General features: G+C 51.5%; 1 protein-coding gene across 1 annotated transcript in view; it reads left to right on the top strand.

The window, feature by feature from the left end:
- The first annotated feature begins 642 nt into the window (after positions 1 to 642).
- LOC111553756 (receptor activity-modifying protein 1) overlaps positions 643 to 25,919 on the top strand; it is a 35,902-nt gene continuing 10,625 nt past the window's right edge. The window contains exon 1 of the mRNA XM_026452853.1: positions 643 to 778. Coding sequence (XP_026308638.1) covers positions 654 to 778 — 125 coding nt within the window. The 5' untranslated portion in view covers positions 643 to 653. The remainder of the gene's footprint in view (positions 779 to 25,919) is intronic.

A 25,919-nucleotide genomic window follows, 5' to 3' on the forward strand; every position in this document is an offset into this window, starting at 1 on the left:
ACAGATGGGCCAAGAAAGCTGGGCTCAGCCTGAGGAGGAAGAAGAGGCCTGGTGGGTGGGGGACCAAGGTCCTTGCTCTCCCCGCCCACCCCCAGCCAGTAGCAAGCTACGCGGTAAATGAGTGAATTCTGATTCTGTGCAGGGCACCGCTGGGCAGGTCACTTTTGCTCTGCTGCATGGCTCGAGGCAGGAGGAGGGAGCACGGTTCGTGATTCCGTTTGTCAGCTCGGTTCATAGCCCGCAGATATTCAGACAGGAGATGTGCCTGCAGCTCCTGGGCTGGGGGGCACAGCACAGCCCAGCCCATGCCCAGGTACCAGCAGAACAGGGTCAGCCGGGCCCCTCTCATGCTGCCCATGCCTGGGGCAGCCCAGTGGCATTATGGGATGGGCAGTGCCCTGGCCCCAGCTGGCATGGGCACTGAGGGCCAAGCCACCTTTAGCAGGCAGGGAGGGCCTTTGCCAGGTCACAGGACGATTGATGAAGAGTGTCCGCTTGGAGCCACAGTTGCTCTCTCCAGGGGTCTCTCAGAGGCCCCATTCTCATGGAGCCTGGGCTGTGGGGAGCGGGTGGGTCGGCGGTGATGCCCCTAGGCCTCTGCTGCAGCCCATCACCTCTTCATGGTCATGTCTGTTGCAGCCCATCACCTCTTCATGGCCACTGCCTGCCAGGAGGCTAACTACGGTGCCCTCCTCCAGGAGCTCTGCCTCACCCAGTTCCAGGTGGACATGGAGGCCGTCGGGGAGACGCTGTGGTGTGACTGGGGCAGGACCATCGGGTGAGTCCCATGGCCGCTGGTGGGCAGGACACGGCTGGGGAGGGAGGGGGGCAAGCGGGGGAGGGGCGGACCACATGGGGGCCATGGAGGATCCTCTCTAGACCCTGGAAGGGTTCTTCCCCGGGGCGTGCCGGGATGAAGACAGGGGAGGGGGCCGGTGGCAGGTGGACGTGAAGAGTGGCGGTGGGAGGAGGCCGCGGCCTCAATAATCTCCTCTGGGTGGATGGTGGAGCCCTAAGGCAGGGGACGCAGAGGGTTCACACTGGGTCATGTCCAGCCAGAGATGCCCATGGCCACTCCAACGGCAGGCGCCTGGGGAATGACTGACAGTAGGGTCTCGTGCCCAGGTGGCCAGGTCTCTGACTGGAGCGTGGCTTCAGGGACATCCCTGCTGGTTCCCTCCATCCCCGTGGTCAGGCCAAAGCTGTCCTTCCCGGCCCCACCCTGTCCAGGGCTAAGAGCTTCTGGGAATGGAGCAGGCTGTCACTACCCACAGCCCCCAGCAGGACGACTTCAGCCAAACCCTTCCCTGCCTGGCCCGGTCCTCCTGCCCAAGGGGCCTTCTTCCCACTTGAGGGACTCCCTCATTGCCTCCCTCAGCCTCCTGGGTACTGGGCCCCCATCAGCAAGCCTGGGGGTTCTCCCCAGCAGGCCCAGGCTCCTCTGCCTCCAGAGCAGGGATCAGAACTCGGCATGTCCGCGATCGACTTTCGAGTCCTTGTTTCTGCCTCCGTGGGAGGTGCTGGGGTGTCCTGGGGCTGCAGTGGGTGAGTAGTGGGGTCCACAGGGGGTGCGTGGAGCTGACGGCCGCCGCCTCCCTGCCACGCGACCTTCGCATAGAGATCCGTCTGTCGGTTCACAGAGCAGCACGAGTCCTGGTGCCCCACTGATGACAAGCGCTTTCCCCAGTGCCTGAGAGAAAGGGAGCCGTGGGGACCAGTAGGGAGGGCTGGGGGCAGGGAGGAGGCCCTGGGGAGGGTCTTCACGGAGGAAAGGTTGCACCAAGGTCCCGCACCAAGAGTGCAGGTGGCTGTGGTGTCCCCTGAGGGTCCAGGACACGCCTGGCACATGTCTGTGGGATCGAAGATCCCTGGTTGGGCTCATCACCCCTCGCCTGTGGGCTGCGGGCTGGTGTGAGCACAGGGAGAAAGCCCATGGCTGGGTAGCTCCCACTACCCCTCTGGGCCTGGGTTTGGGCCTCCCTGTACCCTCAGAGCCCCGTTGGCCACAGCCTGCCCTCTTCTCCCTTACTGAGGCTGGCAGATGAGTGGCCTCTGTTTTCTCCCGTCGGCTGCGTGCTCTCTGCCCACTTCGTCCACCCCAGGGGACTCCTTCGGTCCCAGCAGAGTCCATGCTCAATGCACTGTTGTTGAGACAACTCTCTACCTTGGGAGCCCAAACTTTTTAAAAAGGAGGAAGGCATGGGGTGTATGCAGGTGTGCATCCTGGGATGTAAACAGCGGAAACTCCACACCCACTGCCCCGGTTCAGGTGGGAGAGGCCAAAGTCACGGCTCCAACCTCAAAGGGCCCTGGTAAGACACAGTGAACCAGGGAGCCCACCCCAACCCTCTGGGGTCTCTGGAGGCCTCCCTGTGCCCTCAGCAGGGTCTCCTCACTCTACTGTACTCAAGGCTTCTCCAAGATTTCAGGGTCTCCTTTTCTAAGCTGAAAAATGAGTTGAGCAGGGAGAGGTTGTTAAAAATCAGAACAGCCTGTTCTTTAGGCTAATTGGCTTTCTGCCACAGCTGAGTCATTTGTATTTAAATGAAGATTGCATGTTATTACTATCCAGGGAAGGCACAGTGGGGGGCCCCTGGAGAAAAGCACTCTCCCCGGCCTGCTTTGTGGAAGTGACGGTTGATTTGTATAGATTGATTGTGAACCAGAGGCCTGGCAGAAGACAGCAGGGTAACTAACGCACGCAACGTTCTACAGGCAGCCATGGCGGGGTGTCCTTAGAAATGGAAGCCACCACAGATGGCTTCCGAGAGTGCCAGAGCGCGAAGAGGAATAATTAGCACTGAGGCCAGAGAGAGTTCGCCATCCTTGGAGGAGCCGAGTGGCAATAGCTGGAACTACAGGAATTTTCTTTCTTTCTTTCTTTCTTTCTTTCTTTTTGTTATTATTATACTTTAAGTTCTAGGGCACATGTGCACAACGTGCAGGTTTGTTACATATGTGTACATGTGCACCCATAATGGGTGCAGCACACCAACATGGCACGTGTACACATACGTAACAAACCTGCACGTTGTACACATGTACCCTAGAACTTGAAGTATAATAATAATTTTTTTAAAAATCTAGCCAGGCACTGTGGCTCACACCTATGATCCCAGCGCTTTGGGAGGCCAAGGCGGGTGGATCAACTGAGGTCAGGAGTTCCAGACCAGCCTGGCCAACATGGTGAAACCCCGTCTTTACTAAAAATAGAAAAATTAGCTGGGCATGATGGCACACGCCTGTAATCCCAGCTACTCGGGAGACTGAGGCAGAAGAATTGCTTGAACCCAAGAGGTGGAGGTTGCAGTGACATGAGATCATGCCACTGCACTCCAGCCTAGGCAACAGTGAGACTCCATCTCAAAAAAAAAAAGCTGGGCGTGGTGGCGAGCACCTGTAGTCCCAGCTACTGGGGAGGTTGAGGCAGGAGAACGGCGTGAACCTGGGAGGCGGAGCTTGCAGTGAGCCAAGATAGCGCCACTGCACTTCAGCCTGGGTGACACAGCGAGACTCCGTCTAAAAAAAAAAAAATCAAGATATTTTAGGAACCAAGAAGGAAAAGTCCACATCACAACAGCATCTCAGCACGTTGGCCCAGGCCTGCCAGCCCCTGGGGTCTGCCTTTGGCAGAATGATGCCCCCCAGAGATGTCCATGCCTAATTCCTGGAACTGTCAGTATGTCACATTACACGGTAAAGGGGAATGAAGTCACAGACGGAACTGGCGACACTAACCAGGTGGCTTTGAGATGGGAGAATCCGGATCGTCCGGGGGGCCCAGTGCTATCACAAGGCCCCTTAAGTTGGTCCCAGGCTTGGCTATTGGAGAGCCTTTTCTGTGTCTTTTTGACATTGCCCCTGGCTGTTTTTGAGCACTTACTTTCTTCCGGTACCACAAGATGTTCCAGGCTTATCTTATACATTTTGTGCCCCAGCCCTGAAGTCAGTCATTTCTCCAAGGAACCCTGGTTCCTTTTGTTGGAGAATGGTATCTAGAGACCAAGCCGTATATGTGTATGTGTGGGTACACCCACCCCAGGGATTGAGATGGAACCCACGGAACCATACAGGTGCTAGAATAAAACATGGGTGAATCCCTGTTTAAGCCATGGTATTGAGAAAGGCTGGGTAAAACAATATTGTTTCAAAAAATTGGCTTGCCTGATCGCGGGGCCCAGCGGGCCAGCAGGCTGGAGGTTCTTGGGAGCTGATGCAGGATTCTTGAGGCAGAATTTCCGAACGCGCTGGTAAGGCCTTCCCGTTGGCTGGGCGAGGCCCCACCCCCAGCATCAAGGATTATCCCCTTAAAGACAGCTGATGATAGATGTTAACCACATCTCCCAGATACTCCCACAGTGACATCTAGATGAGTGTTTGACTGAGTCCCTGGGTACTCTGGCCAAGTTGGCACATAAAGCTAATCATCACACTGGTTCCGGGGCAGAGCTCCCTGCGCAAAGGTGTGTTCGGACAACTGGCACTGCCCCTCCTCCTACTGCCCCTTCCCGTTTCTCTCATTCCTTTCCCCTGTTCCCACCCAATTCCTGTGGGCAACTTATCTCATCAGTTTCTGGTCTTTCTTTCCTGTATATCTTTGGCGCAAATGAGCAGATGCCTGCATTTTTTTTCTTATATCCCCTTCTTTCTTGTATAAAGGGTTGTATACTAATGACACTCCTTTGTACTTTGGTTTTTCTTCACTTAACAGCATAATCTGGAAATCTGTCCTTGTCAGTGCAGAGGGAGCCTCCTCCTTCATTTTTACAGCTGTATAGTACTCCGCCGTGCAGAGTTTTTCAGCCATTTTCCTTTCAGCCGGGGCAGAAGCCAAGCGAGCGGAGGCACTTAGGTTGTGGCCAGTGTTTTCCCATTCCGGCATCGACGTGAGTGGCCTCATGCATCCGTGTTCTCCCAGCACTGGAGCTGACTGTTCAGAATAGATACCCGGAAGTGGAGTCGCAGGACCAGAGGTGAGAGCAGGAGGAACGTGTTAGGTTTTGCAACGTCCCTCCAGAAGGCTTATGCCAGTTTGCGTTCCCACCAGCAGCGTGTGGGGTGCCCGTTTCCCCAGACCCACCGACAGACTGTATTGTCATACAGTAGAAGTGTCGCTGTCTGATAAGTGACAAACGATGTCTCAGCAGCATGTGAATTTGCATTTCTGTACTTAGGAGCGAATCTGAACATCTTTTGTCTGTTTACAGGTCGTTCTTTTATCTTTTTGGCAAATTGTATCTTTTCCTATTTTCTATCAGGTCCTTTTTGAGGAGTTCTTTGGATGTGAGATGAGAGGTTAGGCCTCTGTCTCTCATGTACAGTAGATATTCTCTCCTAGTTTGTTGGTTGTCTTTCAACTTTGATTTTTGGTGTTTTTGTTGCCACACAATTTTTTTAATGTCGTCAAAACCATCCCTCTTTGATCGCCTCTGGAGTGGAGTCATAACGTAAAGCCCCTTCCTTCCCACATTAAGGGAAAAGAGGGATTGGCCAGGTTTTCTCTATCCTGTGTGATCCCACTGGTTCCATCCAAATCCTTGGCCCATCGGAGTTTATTCCAGTTTATTCTTGTGTATGGTGTGAACTATGATTCAAATGTTATCTTTTTCTGGATGGGCTACCCACTTGTCCCATTTATGCAAATGTCCATCTCTGCTCCCGGTGACCTGAGATGACACCTTCGTCATGCACTAAGTTTCCCTGTGCACTTGGCCCGTACCTTCTTAAATCATCCCTTTCCCAAACCTTCCTCATCTCACCTGGATCTCATATTGATTTATTCTCCAAACTATCAATGAGTCCTCACCGCCTACTGAACGTTTACCTAATTGTCCCTTAACTTATTCCAAGAAACGCATTAACAGTAGCTGGCGTTTATTACCACGTGCCGGGCTTTGTGTCGAGCACGTAACTTACGTTGACTTATTCAGGTCAGCAGCAGCCTGGCGGAGGTGGAGCTGTTGTGATTGCTGCTTCACCTGCCTAGGCTCGCACAGCTGGTACCCATGGCGCCCTCCTGGTTCCCAGCGGAGGTGGAGGGATGCCCTGCCTCCATATAACTGTAGCCTCCTGAGATGGGGATACCAGCCTTCAGGTGCTGCCTCCACCCTGGCAACGTCCCCACCAACCTGGTGCGGTCCATCACATTGAGACACTGTCAAGCCTGGCAGTGGGCCAAGGGCAGCCTTCCAGGGGTCTCCTGTAGCAGTGAGGGTCTGGGGTTCTAGGGTGGGCACGTTTGTCCAAGTGATTGGTGGAGCAGAAGAGGGCCCTGGAGAGAACACAAAGGCACAAATAGGGTGAGAGGCGCTAGGCTGCCTGCAGGCAGGCCATCACCAGGTGTGGGCAGGTGGCACTGTGTCTGCTGGATGAGCGGGACCCCAAAGCGAGGCCGACCAGCAGACAGCCAGACAGCCGGCTGCTCTCAGGGGCTGCTCCCGACCGAGCAGGGTCCCAGCTGGTCTCAAGGACTGTGAGCCAGGCAGGTGACCTGATGGGGGACGTAGGCTCTGGGAAAGGCCCTTCTCTAAGCCAAGTGCAGTTGAGGCTTGGCAGCTGGGGCAGAAGGCAAGCAAGCAAAACCAGGCAATTATTGGGGTCTGGTATCCAAAACCAGGCTGACATGGAGGGCAGGGGACACTGAAGGCAGGAGCCGCAGGCCAGAGCCGCCACATGCCTGCTGCCCAAAGTCATAGCTGTCCCGGGGCCCTGGGCTGGGCCTGCAGGTATCTTGGTATATGGCAGAGGGAAGCTTCCAGACTCTTCTGAAATCAGAGATCTCATTTAACAACAGCTGTGTGTCAAAGGGGACTCACCTTCCCATGAGTGACACAGACAAATGCGGCCGGCCAACCTTTTGTGGGATACACACACAGGAGTAAGTGGGGACTGAGACCTGCTCGTTCCAGCTCCTGGTGCCGGCCTGGCAGGCTTGCCTCCTCTATCAAAGCAGATGGGAAGGAGGGCCCCTGTGACCCCTGCTTTACTCGGGACATTGAATAGAAGTAACAAGTGAATGGAAGACTCCTCATGGCCTGGTGCAGTGGCTCTTGCCTATAATCCCAATACTTTGGGAGGCCAAGGCAGAAGAATTAGTTGAGCCCAGGAGTTTGGGAACAGCCTGGACAACAAAGTGAGACTCCATCTCTACAAAAAAACTAAAACTTAGTTGTACATCTTGTTGCACACCTGTAGGCCCAGCTGCCTGGGAGGCTGAGGCAGGAGGATCACTCAAGCCTGGGAGGTCAAGGCTGCTGTGAGCCACGATGGCACCACTGCACTCCAGCCTGGGTGATAGAACCAGACCAGGGCCTGTCGTGGGGTTGGGGGTGGGGAGGGATAGCATTAGGAGAGATACCTAATGTAAATGACGAGTTGATGGGTGCAGCACACCAACATGGCAAACGTATACATGTGTAACAAACCTGCACGTTGTGCACATGTACCCTAGAACTGAAAGTATAATTTTAAAAAAAGAGAGAGAGAGAGACTCCTCTGCACAGAGTCATTCTTGGGTCCCTGCCCTGGCTGTGGGTCTGCTTTTTTTTTTTCTCTCTCATTTAGGGTTTGTAGCCACCGCACTTGCCCTTGGACCTTAGGTGCCCGGCGTGGGTCTGCACACAGGTGCTTGCTGGGCTCTGACAGCCCTTGCCCTGACCGTGACCCCGCTCCTCTGCTCATCCTGTTGCTTTATTACCTGGTTGGTGGATTTTGTCAGGTTGTTTGTTGTGAGCAAGGCTTGGGGGTGATTCCTGAGCCCTCTCTAACATGTGTGGGGTGTCTTCCACTCAGCTGCATGGAACAGGTCCCTGAAAAGTGGCCGAATAAGGTCAGCAGGGCCAGGCTCCCCTGCAAGCTGGTTGGTGTGTCATTTACCAGGGGTTATCATCTTATTAAGCTGCAGCCTTGGTTTGCTGATGGAGGCATAATGTGATTTAATGTATTAACTGGGGCTGCAATCGAATTTGAGGAGGTATAGAAAACATGACTGGAATGTCTCCCTCAAATGAGAGAGAAATGTCTCTCTCATTTCCAGAGACCTTCCTGTGGGTGTAGGGGAGGGAGAGAGAAGGCAGAACAGAGAAGAGAAGAATCTGGAATGTGCTGGACTCAGCTGTAAAACATGGGTTTTAAGAAGCCTCACATCAGATTTCCTCACCCAAACAACAAATGCTCGGTTGATTTAAGAAGGAAGTGGCCACGCCTGTCCCCCACCCGATACAGCTTCAGGGTCTGAGTGCCATCTTAGGCAGGGGAAAGGTGTCCTGGGGGAAGATGCCAGAGGGATGGGGCCACAGCCTGCCCTGCGAGGCTTCCGAGGTCACTGGGCCCCAGAGAACCAGACTTCACTTCCATACCAGCTGGGATGCCCCCATCCGTCTGCCCTAAAGCTTCCAGGTTTGTAAATACTGACCATGGCAGCCTCAGGTCACCTCAGCTTCGGTTACCTGAGGCTGCCACTGTGGATCCTGCCCTGCCCTGCTGACCCCCTGCTGGGCAATGATGGGCCCTCCCCCAGCCCCAGGAGCTGCCCAGAGGATGGGGCTCCAGGCCCCTGGGAGTGGGGCTGCAGCCGGGCGTGGTAATTGCGGGACGGGAGACAAATGTCTGCAGTGCCTGCTGTGGTACTGCGGCTCAGCATGGCCAGCGCCAGGCATGACGTTCTGGGTCCACACGCTGTTGACTTGGGCAGGGTACACCAACACCTCGGGGTTCTTCCCAGCCTGCTGCATCTCCCTCCTGCTGCTGCCTTTGTGTCTCCTGCTAAAAGAGTCAAGTCAGGAAATTCTTCAGAACTCAGCAGCAACATGGGAACAGCTGCTTGTGTTTTGAATTTCAGCAGGAACTGAGAGGCAGGCTTCTTCTGAAATCACGAGGGCTCTCTGGACTGAGGGAGTGGCGTCCTTCTGGATTCCTGCTGAGCTCGATACCCCGCGAGGTCTCGGGATGGGCTGTTTACAGAGTCCTGCCCACCGCCTGCCCCGGCCCCGCCGGGCACTGGCGCCCCCCCCCCCCCCACCTCCCTGAGGCCTGTCTTGTGCATCAGGAGCTCCCAGCACAGCATCTGGGGCTGCCTCGGTGCCCTCATGGTTTTGTTCATGGAGGTGTCCGCCCTGGAACTTGCCACGTGCCCACAAGCACTGGGGCCCCTCTGTGCTTTTGCTGGTGGCTGTGGTGCTGGTGTCCCTGTGTGTGCTGATGGAATAGCGTGGGCTCCACGAAAGGCCCGCAGGCGCGGACAGGACAAATGGCAGTGCCCAGCACAGCCAGGTCTCAGGATCCAAAGGTGAGCACTGCCCAGGCCGAGGCTGCCTTTCCTGCCCACCACCCTCCCTGCCCACCGCCACGCCAGCTCTCCTGCCGCGCCCCTCTCTGTGTGGTCTGCACTGGGCATGAAGCCAGTTCTGGTGAGGAAAGCCCTGGCCGGATGCCTGTTCCCCCACCCTCTGCGCCCCGCCCCCCCATGGGAGAATCTTTCCAGGCATCTGCAGAGCACACCCCAGGGACACAGAAACCCGGCTGCTGACCCCTGACCTCCCGGGGCCTTCAGCGCTGACAGCCAGCCCAGCGGGAGGTGGAGGAGCAGGAAGAGCCCCTGGGAGCCAGGTCCTCGAAGACTCCAGGCTGTGGCTTACAGAGGAGAAGGGGGCGGAGGAGGAGAGACGGAGGTGGCTGTGCCAGGAAAGCCATCCAGCTCGCACAGTCTGGCTCCCCTGAGGATGCCACTCCTGAGGCCTGCACAGGCATCAGCTGGGGTGCGCGGTCCCCATGGGGAAGGGCTGTAGACACTGCTGTCCAGAGCTGGGCAGGGCGGGGCAGTGGCTGGGGAGAGGCCGGCCCTGCCCAGGCCGCCCCTCGAGGGTGTCATTCCACCTTCCTCGAGTCTACCTGGCGCGAGTGGCCGCGGTTGTACAGGGAGCACCTTCTGCTGGTTTTCAGCACTGGGGAAATAAACCAGGGCTCAGAGCCCTTGGCAGCCGCCCCTGGAATGTGTTCAGGTCAGGGTCGCCTCACTTAACGTGTGTGCTCCGTGGCAGGTTCTGACGAGGATCCCCAGAGGATCTGATGACACCTGCCTGCTGGGCTGGGGGGCTCTGGGATGGGGAGGAGGAGCCCCGTTTCCCTTCTCGGAAAGCTCTGGGAGAAATGCATCTGTGAGGACCCACAGCAGAGGAGCCCTCATGCTGGCGGAGCTTGGAGGCTGGGGCTGGGGCGGGCGACTGCGGGCCTCACCCCTCCACACCCAGGGACCACTGTGTCATCCTCAGCACCTTTTTATCTGAAGTCTCTGGCCCGGGGGGAGGCACAGATGGAGAGACCTTCTCAGACCCTGGGGTGACTTAGTGCTGAGTGTGGCACTGAGCCCACCATGGCATCTTTCCCATCAGGTGATGAACTGCCTGGTTTCACATCCTCCTGAGTTTGGGGATGAAATCAGGCCTGTGCGTCAACATGAAAGGTCAGACATGGGGTGACGCTAAGCAGATCCCGGCAGTGAGTGAAAGGGTGGGCAGGTGGAATATGTCCGGTGGTGGGGGCTCGTTGCAGCTCAGCATCCACCCCCACCTCCCCTGTGCACACTCGACTGCGGTAGCCATGCCCCCAGAAAGCCCTAGAACCATCCAGGCTGTGCAAACGGGACTTGGCTGTCCTGGGACACAGGCCAGCTCGTGCACACGGGGCTTCACTGAGCCCTGAAGGCGGCCTCCTGGGCTGCCTACGGGGAAGGGGCGGGGGTGGGGGGAGAGAGGATGAAGATGTGCCCTTGTGTGCAACACCCCTGGCTGTGGGTCCGTGTGAGGAGGGTGGCGGGTGGAGGATGGAGCAGATGCCCCTTCCTAATGCTGACCTTCACTCCAGCCCCCAGGCTGGGCCATGGCACCTCCCAGGATCTATCCATTCATCACTCAGATGGTAGCAGATGGTAGACATCTCCCAGGCACCGGCAGGGCCAACAACATTCTGGGTCCCCTGTGGGAGGGCCTCCAGGGAGCGGTGGCACCTCGCAGCCTTCCCCGTGCGTAATTTGAGGACACTGAGTGTCTTGTGGGACCTAAGCACAGGGTGCCCTTTGGGCTGCGTCCTGGGACAGGCCTTGGGTCTGAGTCCACTCTTGCTTCAGCTTCTTGTCTCAATCAAAAAATGGAGCATGCACTTTCTGAAAAAGAGACTGAGTTTACCCTCAGTGCCCAGGCAATGGGGGCCGCCTCCCTCCAGGGCCGGCCACACCGGCCCGCTGTGGTTCCCTACTCCTGCTCGAGTTAAAGCCATTTCCCAGGTCTTGCTATTAGAAACTATGCAGCCAGGCGCAGTGGCTCACACCTGCAATCCCAGCACTTTGGGAGGCCAAGGTATGTGGATCACTTGAGCCCAGGAGTTCAAGACCAGCAAAAACCACGAAGCTACAGAAAATGTAAAAATTAGCTGAGTGTAGTGGGCGCACCTGCAGTCCTAGCTACTGAGGAGGCTGAAGTGGGAGGATCGCCTCAGCCCAGGAGGTAGAGGCTGCAGGAAGCCATGGCCCTGCCACTGCATTCCAGCCCAGGTGACAGAGTGAGACCCTGTCTGAAATAAATAAATGACAACACTATAAGACCTTGTGTACATATATCCTTTGTTTTTTTTTTTTTAAATTAATTTTGTTGTTAAACATTCCTGGGAGAAGTAATTCATGTAAGTGGGCTTACTGTAGCATGTACCATGAACATTCTGTGGTTTTGGAGGGTTTTTTTGAGATGGAGTCTCACTCTGTCGCCCAGGCTGGAGTGTAGTGGCACAATCTCGGCTCACTGAAACCTCCGCCTCCTGGGTTCAAGCGATTCTCCTGCCTCAGCCTCCCGAGTAGCTGGGATTACAGGTGCCCGCCACCACGCCTGGCTAATTTTTTGTATTTTTAGTAGAGACAAGGTTTCACTATGTTGGCCAGGCTGGCCTCAAACTCCTGATCTCGGGTGATCCACCCACCTCTGCCTCTCAAAATGCTGGGATTACAGGTGTGAGCCACCGTACCCGGCTCAAGAACCCATTCTGTGGTTCTTGATAGATGTTTGCCATTTGTTCCTCTAAAGAATTTTACTAGTTTATAATTCTATCAGCAACATATGAAAATGCCTATTTCCTCATAGGTTCATGAGTATTGAGTTTGTAGAGATTTCGTTTTTGCAGGTCAAAAGGAGATTTCCTCTTTGGTTTTAATTTGTATGTCTTTGGCAATTAGGAAAGTTGAACTAATCTCTGACAGTTATTTGGAATTTGTTTTTTCTCAAGTGCAAGTTACGTCACCATGACCTTTCCTATTTGTCCTGTGAGTCATTGTGCTTTTTTCCTTTTTTTAAGACTTTATTTTTTAGAGCAGTTTAGTTTCACAGCAAAATTGAGAGGAAAGTACAGAGATTTCCCATATGCCCATTGGAGGTATTTTTAATCTTCTTTTACAAATTCTTTTTTTTTTTTTTTTTTTTTTTTGAGACGGAGTCTCCCTCTCTTGCCCAGGCTGGAATGCAGTGGCACAATCTTGGCTCACTGCAACCCCTGCCTCCCGGGTTCAAGTGATTCTCCTACCTCAGCCTCCTGAGTAGCTGGAAATACAGGTACCCGCCACCACGCCCAGCTAATTTTTTATATTTTTGGTAGAGACGGGGTTTCACCATGTTGGCCAGACTGGTCTCGAACTCCTGACCTCAGGGGATCCACCAGCCTCAGCCTCCCAAGATTATAGGCATGAGCCACTTTGCCCAGCCACAGATTCTTAAAGAATATATATATTAACTGTTTGCCATTGTGCTCTAAATATTTTCTTGTTTCGTTTGTGTTTCTTTTGATGTTCATTTTCCACATTGTAGTTAATTAGCTAATCTGTGAACACATGGATGCTCCGATTCACCCCTCATCGGTCAGTGGCCGCGTGATCTCTGCATAACCGTGACTGTCCGCAGACTCCATTGTCTCAGTTGTGAGAGTCATATGCCCACAAGATTATGTTCTGTGATTTTGTAGTTGTTGTGTGTTTTGAAATGATATTTATCTTCTTAACACAGTGGATGGACAGAAATGAATTTCCTTCCCACCTCAATTATCCTAACAGAATTTGTTAAATAATGTTGCCAACCTCCATTGTTTTGTGTTGCTTAACTTAACACAGAATACCTTCCTATGTGCATTAGAGTCTATTTGAAATAAATTTTACTTACATTTTGGGGTCGTACCACGCCATTTAAATTACCACAACTTTACAATATTTCCTACAATTTAGAGGGCCTCTCCTAACCGTGTTTCATTTTCATCATATTTTACATTATGTTTTGCATGCTTTGATATATTTTCTGCCTATTTTTCCAAAAGAACTTAAGAATCATGTTGCTAAACTCCATAAAAAGTCATTGCAGCCTCGACCTCTTGGGCTCAAGCAATCCTCCCACCTCAGCCTCCCAAATAGCTGGAACTACAGGCATGTGCCACGACACCCAGCTAATTTTTATTTTTTGTAGAGACGAGGTCTCCCTATGTTACCCAGGCTGGTCTTGAATTCCGGGCTAAAGCGATCCTCCTGCCTCATCCTCCCAAAGTGCTGGGAGGTTTGTTTGACGGGTTGTTACCTGATACTGCTTTTTAGCGAATAGTAGGCAAGCTACCATGGACTGTGGGGACCAGGCATGCAGTGCCAAGTGGGGCCCACCTGCAGGAACCCCGCTGGCTGCATCCCTACTTCAGCGCTATAAGCCTCTGTGGCCTCCGCAGTACAATGGGTATAGAAAGTGATGAATAAGAAAGCTCCGGATTTTCCTCTTTGTGTTTCCTTAATCAGGTTTTAGGGTTAGGATCATGTTAGCCTAATGGAATAGATATGCTAGCTGACCATTAGAATCAAGGTGGGAAATGATTTTTTTTTTTTTTTTGAGACATGGTCTCACTCTGTCACCCAGGCTGGAGTCCATTGGTGTGATCTTGGCTCACTGCAACCTCTGCCTCCTGGGTTCAAGTGATTCTCCTGCCTCAGCCTCCTGAGTAGCTGGGACTACAGGCGTGCACCACCACACCCGGCTAGTTTTTGTATTTTTGGTAGAAATGGGGTTTCACTGTGTTGCCCAGGCTGGTCTCAAACCCCTGGGCTTAAGTGATGCACCCACCTTGGCCTCCCAAAGTGCTGAGATTACAGGCGTGAGCCACCGCACCCAGCCAGAAATAATTTGTGACGTGAGAATTACTTATTCCTTAGAAGTTTGAATGAATTCATCACTAAGACCATCAAACTTCAGTAATTTGGGGGATTTCCTTCTCCAGTTACTTCCTCCACTGTTGATTTATTTTGCCTTTCTAGCTCTTGTTTTAACGGTTATCTTCATCTGTGTTTATTTGGCCTGTGTCCTTCAGATTTCTCAGTTAACTGAAACATGATGTGTAGTATTTCTTTACATGTTTAATATCCCTTAGATTCAAGTTTATGCCTCCATTTTTGTTTTTTTCTGTTTTTCTTCTTTCCCCTTTTTTTCCTTGTTTACATGCTATTTCATTCATCAAAAGGAACCGAGGAGGCCCACTTCTTCATTAACCAAACATGCCCCTTTTTGTAGTCTTTAGAAAATAGGCTACATTTTGCATCGCCTTGTCTTTTCTAAATTTTTTTCTTTATCATTCACTTGCCCCCTTTTCCCTTTTTTTAAATTGCTTCTTTCCTAAGATATGATTTAAATCCTTAGTTCATCATTTTTCTCACTTTTCTTGAACATAATAAAGGCATTCAAGGCTGTGATGTTTTTCTCTAAAGACCTTCCTCATTCATCACTTTCTATAGATTTTGATATGTTAGTTTTTTTCATTGTATTCTCTTTTTTTTTTTTTTTTTTTTTTTTGTGAGACAGAGTCTCGCTGTGTCGCCCAGGCTGGAGCGCGGTGGCGCGATCTCGGCTCGCTGCAACCTCCGCCTCCTGGGTTCATGCCATTCTCCTGCCTCAGCCTCCTGAGTAGCTGGTACTACAGGCACCCGCCACCGCACCCGGCTAATTTTTTGTATTTTTAGTAGAGACAGGGCTTCACCATGTTAGCCAGGATGGTCTCGATCTCCTGACCTCGTGATCTGCCCGCCTCGGCCTCCCAAAGTGCTGGGATTACAGGCGTGAGCCACCATGCTTCGCCCATTGTATTTTCTGATTAGACAGCTATTGTCTTCTTGACTTTCTTCTTAAGACAATTTTTTCCTTAGGTAAGTATATTTTAAAATATACTACTACTATTTCTGTTTGTTCTTTATCTCTTTTTTTGCCAGAGGGAGGAAATGTAGCCTGAATCATTTCTGCTTTTGTATTTTTATGGAGATTTTATTTGAGACTAGTATATGATGACTTTTTGTGCACATACCATGAATACTTGAAAAATAATAAATTATCTGTTTATTCCATGTAATCCCCACCAAAACGACCATTAATGTTACCTTGTTTTGATCTTCAGCTCCTTTATGTGTTGCTGAATTTCTTATGTAGTTGATAATGAAGTATTTTATTTTTATAATCATACTTTTATCATTTCTACTTCCTTTTTCTTGGAGGTATTTTCATATATGTTTTGCTCTGTCTTTATGGCATTTAGATTCCATGTAATTATGCTGCCATCACCCATGCCTCTCATCCTGATACCTCTCCTTATCACATGTAATCATTTTTGCTTTGAATTATTTTTTGCTTCATATTAACATTGAAATCCCAGCATTTCAACTACTTGAAGTTTACTGATAACTCTTTTTAGTCTTCCTGTTTTGTTTTAATGACCTCTCTTGCCTACAGCTTATTGCTGGATTTCATTTTTTCTTCTGCAGAATGGTGAGCCTTTTAACAAAGGAAATGAAGTTGTATTTTTTCAATCTTCAGGCACTCCAATTTTTGTCTTCTTAATTTTTATCTTTCCATGCTGATTACTTTTCTTTCCATTGTTGAAACACCATGTGTTTCTTCTTTTCTTTCTTTTTTTTTTTTTTTTTTTTTTGTTGAGACAGGCTGGAGTGCAATGGTGTGATCATGGTTTGCTGCAGCCTTAACCTCCTGGGTCCAAGTGATCCTCCCACCTCAGCCTCCCAAGTAACTGGAACTACAGGCATGCACCACCTCATCTCGCAAATTGTTTCTATTTTTTGTAGAGGTGGGGTCTCACTATGTTGCCCAGGCTGGTCTTGAACTCCTGGGCTCAAGCAATCCTTCCATGTTGGCCTCTCAGACTGTTGGGATTACAGGTGTGAGCCACCGTGCCCAGCCTGTGTTTTCTCTTTTATTATTATTGAAATATTGGCAAGCTATTTTTCATTCAACCAGCCATGAAATGTGAAGCAAACAGATGTTCTTATCTTGTATTTATTACCTTACATTGTCCAGCCACACACTTTGGCCTCCCCTGTGTGAGAGAACAGGAATCTCTGGGTTTGGGGCTTCCCTTCCCATCTCTCTCTCTCTCTCCCCCCGCCCCATTCTTCTCTCGCCTCCCCCACTTCTTCCTTCTCATTGATTGCAATTAATGTTCTAAAACCTACTTTGTCCTTTCTTCTATGTAATTTGGTTTTTAATTTTTATGCTGTTTTTCTGACAGTTGCACTATTTGCATACTTTCATCAGTAATAAGCCTCGCTCTGATAGGGCTCTTGTTTACTTATCTTTGCAAATAGGTTGTTAATTCAAGCATGTCTTATTTTTAGCATCATTCCCTTTTACATGTTACCTTTTAAATTCAGGCGATTATTTCAAGTGGGTCCTAGAAATAAGCCATGTGATTAATACATTCTCAGGATTCAACAATTTCTAAGGAGCTCTCTGTCGTCTTTGCAACATGAGTGACAGCTTGGCAAGATAATAAATCTCCAAGGAGCAACTTTGTTCTGTGAAGTTCGTGTAGCTGTTGTTCCATTGTCTCCGGGTGTTTGGGATGTCATCAGAGAAGGCAGAAGGGGTTGTGATTTATGTATATTTTTAAAATCTGACCTCCTCCTTCCTGGCGTGGTTGCTTGCAGTATTCTTTTCAGTTTAAACATTTTGTGAGAACTTGTTTTGCTGATGGCCTCGTTGAGCCTGCAGAGGCTTTGGTGTGCAGAGTGCAGTTTCCTCCTCAGACTCCTTTCTCCAGGAGCAGACCCTGACATTCCCCGATAGCTGAGGTTTCCAAACCTGGTTCCTCCAACCCCTCCTCTAGCCCCTCCGTGCTCCACTGGAATTATTTTTGCCTTCTTTCACTTCTTTGTCATGTCTTGCACTGTTTCTACCTGTATATGTTACATCCTCTTTCCGGATACGTTTTTCCAGATAATCTGTTTTTATTTTCTGCAATGCAAATTCTGCTTTTTACTCTTTCCAAAGTAGTTTCAGCCGGGTGTGGTGGCTCACACCTGTAATCCCAGCACTTTGGAATACCAAGCAGGTGGATCACTTGAGGTCAGGAGTTTGAGACCAGCATGAACAACATGGCAAAACCGTGTCTCTACTGAAAATACAAAAATCAGTCGAGCATGGTGGCGTGCACCTGTAGTCCTAGCTACTCGGAGGCTGAGGCAAGAGAATTGCTTGAACCCAGGAGGTGGAGGTTGCAGTGAGCCAAGATTGCGCCACTGCACTCCATCCTGGGCGACAAGTACAAGATTTTGTCTCAAAAAAATAAATAAAAATAAAAATAGTTTGTTTTCTTTTTTCTTTTTTCTTTTGTGATACCGTCTCCCTCTGTCACCCAGGCTGAAGTGCAGTGGCGTGATGTCAGCTCACTGCAACCTCTGCCTCCCAAGTTCACATGATTCTTGTGCCTCAGCCTCCCTAGAAGCTGGGACTACAGGTGCATGCCATGATGCCCAGCTAATTTTTTGTATTTTTAGTAGAGACAGGGTTTCGCCATGTTGCCCAGGCTGGTCTTGAACTCCTGACTTCAAGTGATCGGCCCACCTTGGCCCTTCAAAGTCTTGGGATTACAGGCGTGAGCTGCTTCGCCCGGCCTAAGGTAGTTTTTAATTAGGATATTGTGATTTAAACTAATTATACGGCAATGAATGAGAGTTTCCTTTATCCCCAAGCCTAATGGACAATATTAACTCACCTCTTTACAGGGAGGCTGGATTTCTGCCATTGTGGGAAGGAGGCAGGAGGAGCCGGGGGCGGTGCTGGGGTGGGAGCTAGGCCAGGGCGAGGCTGTCTGTGGAAGGGCCCTTTGGGCAGCTCGCAGGCCATATGTCCTCAGACCTGGGGCAGCCAGGACAACCAGGGAATGTTGCTGACAGGCAGCGCCAGCTCCTGAATCCCCTGCCCGAGATGGACCTGGCTCGGGGGTGAGACGCCCCCCGCCACCCCTCCATCCCTCCATCCCTCCATCCCAGAAGCCAGGCGGGCCTGAGGCTCTGTGGGTCCCCACCACACTTATTTCTTGGCATCTTCACCCTCCTGGTGCACTGTGGCAGTTCCAAGGCCCAGGCTCTGCAGGGCGGCTTTTGAATTGTGGAGAAGCCCCTGTATGGCTGGAACCTTCTCCCCTGCTTGGGTAAGGGTGGCTCCCTGTGGTGCACAAACACGTTCTGAGACTGAACAGAGGGCCACGTGTTCACAGGAGGTGAGACAAAGCGTTGCCAGCCCTGGGGAACGGGGTGACCTGTTCTGCTCCTGTCAGGTTGTGGTTCTCCTTTGACAAGTGAGGTGAAGGCACGTTGGTAGCAGGGTACTCCTCAGGACCCAGATACCTGACTCAGCTCAGCAGCCATTTGCTGAGGACTTAGCAGACACCTGGCCAGTGGTGCCAGCCACTAAGGACCCAGTGCAGCAGGGCCTCCCCCTCCCTCCTCGAGCCACAGCCCCCCACTACCATGGCCTCTGGAGCCCCTCGCCGTCCCGTGAGGTCAGCCCTGTGGTGGGGATTGTAGAGCGAGTCAGGAGCGAGACGGTAAGCCACGTGTTGCCTGCCTATGTGGGGCTCCCATCCAAAGACGGGACAGTGCGAGTCACATGCCCACCCCCTGCTGTGCAAAGAGGTCCTATGGGGAGTCATGGGCTCGCATCAGAGAGCGGCGTGGTAGTGGCCCTCTGAGGGAGTTCTCACCACGCTGCTGCTGTGAGCCAGGGATCACTGAACCCATTTGAAAAGTGAAAACACCGAGGCTCCGTAATTGCCAACTCCTCGAAGCCCCCACAGTGAACACCCCATGGTGGGACATCTCCTGGCCTGGCCCTTTCCCCACACTCAGTGTTGCCCTGAGCTCCAAATGCGGTGAGATCGGGGCAGGAGGGCAGCGGTGGCAAGGCTGCCACCCGGATGGAGGCGGCCAGTGGGTGGGGTGCCTGCATAGGGGCCAGCATGATGCAGGGCACCCCATGGGTGCGCAGGGTGGATTGTTGAAGGCTCGTGAAGCCCGGCGGGGGGCCCTGCAGAGTCCAGTGACATCAGGGAGAGAGTTTCTTGCGCAGGGAGGGCGAGAGTGCTTCGGGCCGGCTGGTGCTGAGACCAGGGGTGGGTGGCAGGGCAGAGCCCGTCCAGCCTCCAGGCCAGTGTTGCTTCACAAGGACAATGCTCCCAGGGTGTTAGTGTCCAAATATAGCATCCCGGCTGTCATGCTTCATCCTGAGACTCGGACACATGTCACAACCATGTCCCCATGAGGTGGGAACCCTGGGGCCTGGGCAGGCCTGAGTGTGGTCTCGGCCCCATCACACAGCTGGGCAGCTAGACCCGGGTGTCCCCACAGGGGTCCCAGGACACCTCCCAGGGGTTGTAGTGAGCCCGTGGGGTCACATGTGCCCAGCCCACAGGGAGCACAGCTCGGCAATCTCCCAGCATTCCCTGATCCTCGGACCCTGGGACGCAATGCACGCCCTGCTCAGGCCCAGATGCAGCCAGCATAGGACAGTCTGTGACTTTGCCTGGGACGCCCACTGCATTGTAAAATTGCACTTCATCTGGCAGCCCCGGAGCCAGGGAGCTGCCCAGGCCTGTTCTCAGAGGAGGCATTGTGCCCGTCTGCCCGCCCGCTGTGGCTGCTCTGTGGGGAGCCTGGCTTGGCAGCTCCCAGGCTGTGTCTGGTGCCAGACCTGGCTGCACATGGAGCCAGGGATGGATTTAGAAAACTCTCGCTTCCTCCCAGCATCGGCAGAGGCGCCCAGATTCCTTCCTGGCCTGGGGCCACCACAGCAGGAGAAGGGGAGGGAGGCAAGGAAGCCAGGCCCAGGGAGGACCCTGAGTGGAGGAGGCCAAGCAGTCCCCAGCAGACCCCTGGACCGTTCCCCACTCTGCACTGCTGCCTCGGGGACCTCCCCATCACCTCAGCAAGCGCCCTTGTCCATAAGGAGGGATAAGAACGCCTGCCCTAGGGTCACACTCACTCAGGGAAACAGGTCTTAGTATTTTCTTAGACTTTTTTTGTTTTGTTTTGTTTCGTTTTTAAGGCAGGGTCTCCCTCTGCCGCCTGGACTGGAATGCAGTTGCGTGATCTTAGCTCACTGCAGCCTTGACTTCCTGGACTCAAGCAATCCTCCTGACTCAGCCTCCCAAGTAGCTAGGACTACGGGCACACACCACCACTCCTGGCTAACTTTTTAAATTTTGTGTGGAGATGGGGGAGACTTTCTGTATTGCCCAGACTGGTCTGGAACTCCTGGGCTCAAGTGATCCTCCCACTTTGGCCTCTCAAAGTGCTGGGGTTGCAGGTGTGAGCCACTGCACCCAGCCTCTTAGACTTTTGGATAGCAGAGGGGCCAGGCCTTTAAATGTCCTGGGGGTGTGGTGTGCTGTCCGTGGGGATGGTGGGGTCACCTGCCCCAGCCTCAGTGGGTCCCTCTTTTACATGCCTGCAGCTCACCAGATGCTCCGTGTGGCACTCTTAGCTGTCACAGGGTGTCCATCAGTCCTAGCGGACCCCAGAGCCCAGCATGCAACCACAGGCACTGCCTGGGCCTCAGCTCCATCCCAGTAATGGGAAAACCAGCTACACTTCAGGCCAGGAAAGAGGGAGACTGAAAGAGCAGATGACATGGGACAGGACAGAGCCTGAAGCCCAGACAGGCCATGAGCAAGGGGAGGTGAGGATAAGGCCACAGGTGGTCCCGTGTCTGCCTTCCCTGCTCAACATGCAGAGAGGGCTGGCCTTTTTCTCTGGCTTTATTAGCATGCTCTACAGTCACTGCAAGTGTCACAGGAGGAATTGTGGCCTCCTCCACAGCAGTGAGAACACTGGGCCCATTTTCATCTGTCTTCCTCCTGTTTCCTCGAACCCTCCCAAGATTCTTTCTTCAGTGCGTTATTCACATTGTTCCTTTTCCTGCAGGAGAGAGGCCTTTGGCCTCCTTGTTCAGCAAGGGCCCGGTCTCTGGTGAAGTGCAGTATTCAGCTGGTAACAAAGGTGTGGAATGGAATTGGCTTCCATGATTTGGCGAAGTATTTGCAAAAAACCTGTGGTGAAGCTTCTTGTTTACAGATCCAAGAGTCTTAGTGGAAACCTCAGAAACACATGCTCACGGTTGCTGTCATCCTTTTTTTTTTCTTTTTTTGATTTTGTTTTGTTTTGTTTTGTTTTGAAATGGAGTCTCGCTCTGTCTCCCAGGCTGGAGTGCAGTGGTGCAATCTCGGCTCACTGCAACCTCCACCTCCTGAGTTCAAGCGATTCTCCTGCCTCAGCCTCCTGAGTAGCTAAGATTACAGGCACACGCCACCACACCCAGCTAATTTTTGTATTTTTAGTAGAGACAGGGTTTCACCATGTTGGTAAGGCTGGTCTCGAACTCCTGACCTCGTGATCCACCTGCCTCGGCCTCCCAAAGTGCTGGGATTACAGGCATGAGCCACCATGCCCAGCCTTTTTTTAAAATTTGTTTTCTTTTTGAGACTGAATCTCACTCTGTCTCCCAGTCTGGAGTGCAGTGGTGCAATTTCGGTTCACTGCAATCTGCACCTCCCCAGTTCAAGTCATTCTCTTGCCTCAGCCTCCTGAGTAGCTGGGACCACAGGCGTGCACCACCACACCCAGCTAATTTTTGTATTTTTAATAGAGACAGGGTTTCACCATGTTGGCCAGACTGGTCTCGAACTCCTGACCTCAGGTGATCCACCCGCCTCAGCCTCCCACAGCGCTGGGATTACAGGCGGAACCACCATGCCTGGCCAGATGCTGTAATTCTTTGGAGAGGAATGGAGTTGGCATTTCCCCTTGTGCTCTTGGGAAAATGGCTTTGCTAAGATGTCAGAAGTCCCTGTTAATTCAACTTAAATAGATAAACCATAGTCAGAACCTGGGGAAAATTCCTGTTTAACATATTCATTTGCATGCAATGATGACACTTATTTCAAAGCATTCCTGTCTCCGCAGTGCGGTAGGTCAAATGTGTAGGCATCCCTGGGCCGGTACAGGTACATAGGACTTGTAACGCTTGGCTCTTTTCCTAGTTTGACTGTACTCTCTGACCAGTCTGATTTAGGAAGGGTTTGATAGGACAATAACTGCCTTTCCTGGCGTGTGCTGCAAGTCCCAGGGGTATGGGAGCAGCCACTCACCCAGTAGGAGTTCCAGGTGTGCACAGCTGGCTCAGAGCCTGCTGGCCCAGCCCACGTTTCCCGGGCCAGCGACAGTGTGCTGAAGTGTTTTTCATCAAACAGTTAACAAGACTTCCTTATACATTTCCCCGGTGTCAAGAAAAACAAAAGGTGCCCAGTTCTCTGCTGCCTCCGGCAGTGCTGGGCAGAAGTGACAGGAAGCCAGGCCCTACTCACACACACAGACGTAGATGGGAAGCTACAGCACTTGGGCTTTCATATCCCCAGGGCCTGGGCTGAGGCCTCTTAAAGACAAGCCGGCCCCGCGCTTGCCCACGCCTGACGCACGCCAGGCCACAGCGTGGCTCTCTGTCCACAGAGGAAGTGGCGCAGTAAGTGGCTAGCCCCTCCCTGCTTTGGAAAGGTCCCGCTATTCACGGAATCTTGGGTGGGAGCCCTGACACCAAAGGCAGAAACCACAAGGGAGAAGCCAGCCCCGGCCGCCTAAATGCAAAATAAGCCTGTTGCTGGATGCCATGAAAATGGCCCCACGTTCCAGTCCTAAATGGGATGCATCCTATTGTTTTGAGAGAGAGGTTTTTTTTTCTTTGAGACAGGGTCACGCTCCATTGCCCAGGCTGGAGTGCAGTGGCGCGATCTCGGCTCACTGCAACCTCCGCCTCCCGGGTTCAAGCAATTCTCCTGCCTCAGCCTTCCGAGTAGCTGGGACTGTAGGCACACGCCTCCACACCCGGCTAATTTTTTGTATTTTAGTAGAGACGGGGTTTCACCGTGTTGCCCAGGCTGGTCGCAAACTCCTGACCTCAGGTGACCCTCCTGCCTCAGCCTCCCAAAGTACTGGGATTACAGGCGTGAGCCACCGCGCCCGGCCGAGAGAGAGATTTTTATCACATTAAGAAAATAGTCTCTTTCTGTGTTTCCAAGGTTATGGCTTTTTTTAAAAAATCAGAAACGAATGTTGAGTTTTCTCAAATGCCTTCTCAATGTGTACGAAAATGATGGTGTGTTTTTTTCCCATGGTATATTAAAGTGTGATTTTGTAGTAACAGGTTTAAAGCATTCCTGAGATTAGCCCTCCTTTAAATAAAATATGCTATATGGCTAGATGAAATTTGTTAGCGTTGGATAGAGGAGTTGAATACATAGGTGGAAGTGAAGAGCATCTGTTCTGTCCATGTGCGCATGCACTGAGACACATGTCATGCCATCTTAAGAGGCGTGGGATTAGGGTTTCTTTTATTTATTTATTTATTTTTGAGACGAAGTCTCACTATGTTGCCCAGGCTGGAGTGCAGTGGCGCGATCTCGGCTCACTGCAAGCTCCGCCTCCCGGGTTCCCGCCATTCTCCTGCCTCAGCCTCCCGAGTAGCTGGGACTACAGGCGCCCGCCACCTCGCCCGGCTAGTTTTTTTTGTATTTTTTAGTAGAGACGGGGTTTCACCGTGTTAGCCAGGATGGTCTCGATCTCCTGACCTCGTGATCCACCCGTCTCGGCCTCCCAAAGTGCTGGGATTACAGGCTTGAGCCACCGCGCCCGGCTGGGATCAGGGTTTCTTAACTTTTTTAAATGAACTGGGAAGCTCCACATCTTTTTCTTTCACATTAAGAATTTGCAGTGGCTCATGCCTCTCACTCCTGTAATCCCAGCACTTTGGGAGGCTGAGGTGGGATCACTTGAGTCCAAGAGTTTGAGACCAGCCAGAGCAACATAGTGAGACCCTATCTCAATTAAAAAGAAAAAAAAAAAAGAATTTGAAAGAACTGCGTGGGATCTAGGGCCTTTTGAGACAGCAATTCTTTAATAACATTTTCCATTTTTCTTCTTGGAATTCCTCCTTTTTAAGTCAATATTTGATAGTTTATAATTTCCCAAAAAGTATCCCAATTCACAGAGGATTTTCCAATTTTTAACAAACTATTTTTACACATTAATCTCTTATAACTTTTCTTTTCTTTTTTTTTTAATTTTTTTATTTGTTTGTTTGTTTTTTTAGGACAGTGTCTGACTCTGTTGCCCAGGCTGGAGTGCAGTGGCACGATCTCGACTCACTGCAACCTCTGGCTCCTGGCTTCAAGGGATTCTTGTGCCTCAGCCACCCAAGTAACTGGGACTACAGGTGTGTGCCAGCACGCCTGGCTAATTTTGGTATTTTCAGCAGAGATGGGGTTTCGCCATGCTGCCCCGGCTGGTCTTGAACTCCTGACCTCAAGTGATCTGCCCACCTTGGCCCCGCCAAGTGCTGGGATTACAGGCGTGAGCCACTACATCTGGCCAATATTAGCTTTTAATAATTATTGATGGACAAATTATTTGCCATTTGGAGAGATTTATTCTTTTTAAAAAATATCTTGCTTTGGATACTTATTTTGTTTATTTTCATGTATTTTTGTTTAATAAGAAGATAATTTACAACTGTTAATTTTTCTCAGAATCCACTTTTGCCCCATTCCATTCATTTGTACACATAGTATTTTGCCATTCTTGTTTCTTAATATTTTGTAATTGAATTTTTAACTTCTCGCATGACTTCAAAATTATGTGAATGATCTTTCAAGAATTCCGTTTTTTTAAATATATCCTTTTTTAAAACTAATTTTTAGTTTTCAATATTGTAGCCTAAGAATATTGACTTACGATTTATTCTCTGGGGATGTGATGAGTCTCTTTTTGCTGCCTACTACGGACCCAGGGGCCTTTGAAAAGCTGGCTGAGTCTCTGTAGAATGGAACCTTTATCAGTCACTGCATCAGTTTATTAACATTATTTTTCATAATCATTTTATGCTACTGTTTATCTACCTAGCCTTGGGAGGTGTGTTTAAGTCCCCCACGTTCTTGCGTTCCTGGCAGCTGCGGCCGTCTGTGCACTGCGGCGTGGTGCTGAGACTGTTCTAGGTGGAGTATCCCTGACAGCCCCATGGATCTGCACCCCTGCTCACCTTCTGTCTGCGTCTCCTGGGCACAGCCCTCTCTCGCTGTCTTCCTTTAGCCTTTGTTTCACTTTGCCTTGGAGGTGGCCGCTGTGAGCAGAGTAAGTGGGATTTTGGCTCTCACCCTCCCTGCCCTGGTGGTATCTGCAGTCTGGTTGTTGAGACCAACAGTGATTCAATAATCACATGAATCCATGGACAGGCACAAAGTAACGCACATCTAGGAAGGAAAACCCCACTTTGCTGGGGGAGCCAAATATGATTGAAGCATCCAGAAAGGCCTCTTTGAGGACATGACATTTAAGTGAAGGGTGAGCCTAGGGTGGCCCTGTGAAGATGAGGCTAAGAACTTTCCAGGTAAAAGGAACAGCACGTGCAAAGGCCCTGAGGCAGAATGCTGGCCACTGTGGCCAGAATGTGGCTAGCAAGAGGGAGGGGACCCAGGTGAGCGGGGAGTGTGGCTAGAATGTGGCCAGCAGGAGGGAGGGGTCCCAGTTGAGCAAC

Source organism: Piliocolobus tephrosceles, unplaced genomic scaffold (genome assembly GCF_002776525.5).
Source record: "Piliocolobus tephrosceles isolate RC106 unplaced genomic scaffold, ASM277652v3 unscaffolded_41185, whole genome shotgun sequence".
In the NCBI taxonomy this organism is placed as follows: Eukaryota; Metazoa; Chordata; class Mammalia; order Primates; family Cercopithecidae; genus Piliocolobus; species Piliocolobus tephrosceles.